This window comes from Malus domestica, chromosome 03 (genome assembly GCF_042453785.1).
Source record: "Malus domestica chromosome 03, GDT2T_hap1".
In the NCBI taxonomy this organism is placed as follows: domain Eukaryota; kingdom Viridiplantae; phylum Streptophyta; class Magnoliopsida; order Rosales; family Rosaceae; genus Malus; species Malus domestica.
The window spans coordinates 11,677,526-11,682,371 of record NC_091663.1 but is presented as its reverse complement, the minus strand read 5'-3'; the positions used below and the strand labels follow the sequence as shown (position 1 = coordinate 11,682,371).

The 4,846-nt window shown below is 41.5% G+C and overlaps 1 protein-coding gene across 1 annotated transcript; it reads right to left on the bottom strand.

The window, feature by feature from the left end:
• Nucleotides 1-300: 300 nt before the first annotated feature.
• On the bottom strand, nt 301-4,583 carry LOC103407787 (alpha-L-fucosidase 1). Its single transcript, XM_008346662.4, has 3 exons — nt 3,751-4,583; nt 1,424-1,660; nt 301-1,159 (listed from the first exon to the last, which is right to left on the bottom strand). The coding sequence occupies exons 1-3, from the start codon at nt 4,302-4,304 to the stop codon at nt 391-393; spliced, it is 1,560 nt and encodes a 519-aa protein (XP_008344884.3). The 5' UTR covers nt 4,305-4,583; the 3' UTR covers nt 301-390.
• Between the last annotated feature and the right edge of the window lie 263 nt (nt 4,584-4,846).

The following is a 4,846-nucleotide window of genomic DNA, read 5'->3' as shown; positions in this document are numbered from 1 at the left end:
GTTACTTAAGTTAACAACTATTTGCAACCTAAGCCCAAACCCAAAAGTTTGACCGAAAAAAGGAATCCAAGCCCATCACGGTCTTTCCGAATGCTTACAAAGCAGGGAGAAGTAACAAATGCAGCGTTTGGTAATCGTAGAGGGACCTAATATACTTTTCTGCGTAGTGACTGCTTTCGTTCGGGTTCAGAGGGCTGGGATTGAGTTGTCGCGAATTTGGAATTTTCATTTATAATTTGCTGAATTAGAGATTTTGCAATCCAAAACAACAAAACGAAAATGAAGAATTCATATCAGAAGTATCTTGACAATGAATTTTATTCCATCAGGAAAAAAGAAGGAGAAAAACTGATGAAGGTGTATTTACATGCAATGCAATACATACAAACACTATATTGCAGCAACCTGAGAATGGTTGGATTCGATATGGTAATTAAGAATTTGACTGCGATTTCTGCTTGCGTGTGAGGTTGTATGAGATAAGTTGCTCAAAATCGAATATCGATCGATATATAAACCCAGGTACGAGATAAGCGGGTCTGCCCGGGACTTGTCAATAACAAACCTCAAGTACTGAGATTTTACGGTTGGAAACTGCAGAAGCCTCTGATATCCGATTGTGGTTCCGTTGATGACTTTATTCCACTTCCTCTCCTCATTCAGGACCTCAAGATGGAACTCGATAACTCGCTGTCCCATTTGAATTGGCTCTTGAACTTGCAGAATGTTGAATGACACTAATTTTTGAAGGTTCAAGGATAGAACCCATTTCGACTGGTTTCCCTCAGGAGCCCAATATGAATCAATACCTTCTTGAACGACATTACTGGGGGTGAACCAAGAATTGTTACTGCCTCCTCGTGTACTGCTCGCGTTGATAAGGGCCGTTTTGGCCAGATTATATGAGAATATCGACTTCCGGAGGTCATTGAATTCTTGAAGCACTTGAATATCTTCTGCAGATATGAGACCTGAAGTGTTTGGAGGTACATTGAGTAACAAGAGACAGTTTCTTCCAGTCGATTTGTAGTATAGGTCAAGAAGGGTCCTGGCGGATTTTGGAACTTCCAACGAATGCCAAAACCAACCAGGCCTGATTGAAACATCGCACTCAGCTGGTACCCAATCATGCCCAAAGGGATCTCCTCCATTTGAGTATCTGTTATATAGGCCACCGTATTAACTCATTGCTTCGATACTTTGGAGAAGATAATAAAGTGCATAGAGAGAAAGGTGCTGGTTGCAGCCTCACGGGTTCTCTTACTGACCCACGCAGGATCTTTTAAGCATATATAACCAGTGCAGGTAAGTAGATGTGTGTTGTCTGATTGCATTGCAAACATTTAAATGCATATATACATATATTTATCCAACTGCTAGAACAACAAAGAAAAGATAATGGAAGTTAGAAGAGTGAACTCACTGGTAATCAGTGTCGCCAATCTTGGCATCACTCCGATTGAAAAGGGACCAACAAGTAGACCCAGCAACGCCAGCTTCATCCCCAACCCACCTGGTGTCAGGACCGGCATCAGAAAAAATGACAGCCCCGGGCTGGTGTTGGTGAATGAGACTGAACCAAGAATCAAAGAAATATTCCATGTCCTTCTCCCCTTCCCCCTTTGCACCATCCAACCAAACCTCCTTAATCTCTCCATACCTGTTTCGAAATTTATAAAAAGTTCAAAAAACAACGCCAAGTCTTTGAATATTTGTCCAAGTAATTCATCATAAATCAAACAAGAAAAAATTCAAACGACTTCTCGGAATGGCAGCCTCGGCCAAGTTTTTTTTTGGCCAAAGCAGAATCAGCCAAGTTGAACAACCACAGATGAATTAGAACATAAACCTTGATAAGGAAACCAAGCCCCAACAACAACAACCAGTTAAAACAAACATCACAAATATCAAGTTGTAGCCAATAATATTGTGACAAAATACAGATCAATTCCATTTAAGAGAGCACGTACAGGCTGAATTGCACAGAACATGAAATTATAAACCGAAACCCATTATTTTACCAAAAAAAGGGCTCAGGTTGTAAATGGTAAAAACTGAGACTTCTAGTCCTAGTGTGTATAATTCTGACTTGATTCCTGCTCTAACACATGGAGAGGTACCCCTTTTTGCTAAAAGTGGTGTTTTTTCAGGAAATTCTGCTTATTTGTATTTGTTCGAAGAGTTCTTAGAGTGGAAATGCAGTTTCGTTTAGAAGCTTCAGGTTCCTCCTAGAATAAGAACTTTTTTTTTTTGTGGCCAGTAGGACATGGAAAGCTTCTCACCTACCATGCAGAGGTTTAAAAGAAGATTAACTACTAGTCCTTGTTGTCCTAGAAGTCCTTCAAGTTCTGAAACTTTGGAACACTTGCTGTGCAGTTATCAATATGCTCTCAAAGTACGGAAATGTCATGCAAAATCCTTAAGAGGTCATGCACTTTTATTCTATGCCTTTGTGATTGGATTTTATTTAATCTGAAAAGCAAGTGTACTTTACATAAGTTGCCTTGGAAGGTGGTGTTTGATAATTTTTTTTTGGCGATGGCAAGTGCCTTCGCCCATGAGCGGTAGGTCTCGGGTTCGAGACTTGGGAGCAGTCTCTCCATAAATGGGGGTAAAGCTAGCCGACATTCACCTCTCCCAGACCCTGCGTAAAGCGGGAGCCTTGTGCACTGGGTACGACCTTTTATTGTCGGAAATGGAGGTGTAATCGTGTGTTTAATCCTAGTTTGAGCCTCCTAATGTCAGTTTCAATATCATTCTGCAATGTTCAAGGGAATGGTACGAGGGAAATCAATCTTTGGGAGGTAAACCTGTTAGGGCTGTGGTCAAAATGCATTGGTGTCCTCATACTTCTGGAAGGTGTAAGCTAAACATGGATGGAAGTTTTCCGAAAGAGTCTTTTAAGAGGCTCTTACGGTTGCTGGTTGTTTGGTTTTACTGCTACTATCGGTGTTGGAAGTATAATTGAGGCGGAGCTATGGGGCCTACGCTTTGGTCTACAACTAACTTGGGACAAAGGACTCATACCTATTGATGTTGAAAGTGCTCTCTAGCAACTGTGACTACGGTGACTAAGGAAATTGACGTAAACCATCTCTTACTCAAATCGATCGATAAGTGCAAGAGAACCATGCTACTCATGACCTTGCTTCTATCAGAAGCTCTCTTCCTTAGGGCATTGAAGTTGTTAAAGACGTTCCTCCTTTACTTTGTATTCTAGAAGATGACAGTTTCTTTGCTTTTGTTGGGGCTTAGGCTTGCCACTTCACCATCATGCAGAAAACTGAGAATGCAGTTTACATTACCCGTGATTAACTCATAAAAGCACACAACTTTTAGAACCTGTTTAGTATCCTTCTTGGATCCAATTTTTTTGTTTTCAAAAACGATGAACGTAGCTAAATTACTTTGTACTCATTAGTTTCAGAGACAAACAATAGGATCCCAGAAGGATACCAAACAATCCTTTAGACTTCAAAATTGCAGAACACAATTCCAGAACCACACAGTAAGACAAGAGGTAAGATTGCTTAATAAAAAAATGAAAACAAAATTCAATAAGATAACAAAAATTGCAGACAATTTAAATCACCCAATGCAGGCCATTATTCACAGATTCAAGCTTGATCAAACATACAACAACACCACAAAAGCAAGAGAAAATAATCGATCAATAAAATCAAACAAACCCAATTCACAGAAACTCTAAATATACACCCAAAATTCATGAAAAAATAAAATACAAGTTACCTTGTGAGCAATTCTGTCATTTGACCCATATAGAACTCATTGTACTCCAAAGTCTTCCCATAGCACGGTTCGTGCCGATCCCACGGCGAAAGGTAAAGTCCCAATCCAATACCCGCGTCCCTAGCCGCCGCCGCCAGCTCACCAACGACGTCACCGCCGCCACTCCTCCATGGGCTGGAGCTCACGGAGTAGTTGGTGTACTCAGTTGGCCACAAGCAGAACCCGTCGTGGTGTTTGGCGGTGAGAATTACGCGCGAAAAGCCCGAGTCTTTGGCGACTCGGACCCACTGAGCGGCGTTGAGCTTGGCGGGGTTGAAGACCGAGGGGTCGACGTGGCCGGTGCCCCACTCGGAATCCGTGAAGGTGTTGGGTCCGAAGTGGAGGAACATTGCCATGTGGCCGAGCTGCCATTGGAGCTGCGGGGAAGAGGGGAGGGGCAAAATGGGAAGAGGAGGTGGCTTTCTGGGTGTTGGGGAAGAAGAAAAGCAGAAAGTGAGAGAGAGTGAGAGGAAGACGAAAAGGGTAAGTCGGGAAGTTGACTTCTTCTTGTTCATGGTGGGTGGGAGAAGCTGGGGGAGTTTCTCAGTTGCAGACTAGCCTTTTGTTTTGTTTTTGTTTTTGTGTTTTTACTATTTATTTGGATCTAAAGAGTGGTTAGTTGGGTTATGAGATGATGTTGTCGCAAAGCAAAAAGCAAAGAGGGGGGTGGTTGTTTTGTTACTTGTTAGATAATGATTAAAGGAGAAGGCATGGGAATGGGAATGAAGCGGGTTGACTTGAAAAATCTTGCATTGCGTTTGATCGTCGCACTGAAAAAAAATTTCTTCCAGATGGTATGAGCATGATTACAATAAAAAAAATGTAGCTGGAGAGTTGTATGTGCAATAGTAGCGTAACTTGTGTCATGTGGTGGGAGGGATGTTCACACAATTGATTTATATAATTATAATAGTTATAGGTCGATTGATAATCAGGTATATTATGAATCGAAATGGAATCGACACTCAAGCCAGAGTTCATGGCCAAAGAGTTTTGTTTTCACTTTTTATGAAAATTGAATGCTCATTGGCAACTAGTCTAGTTGTAGCGGGGAAAA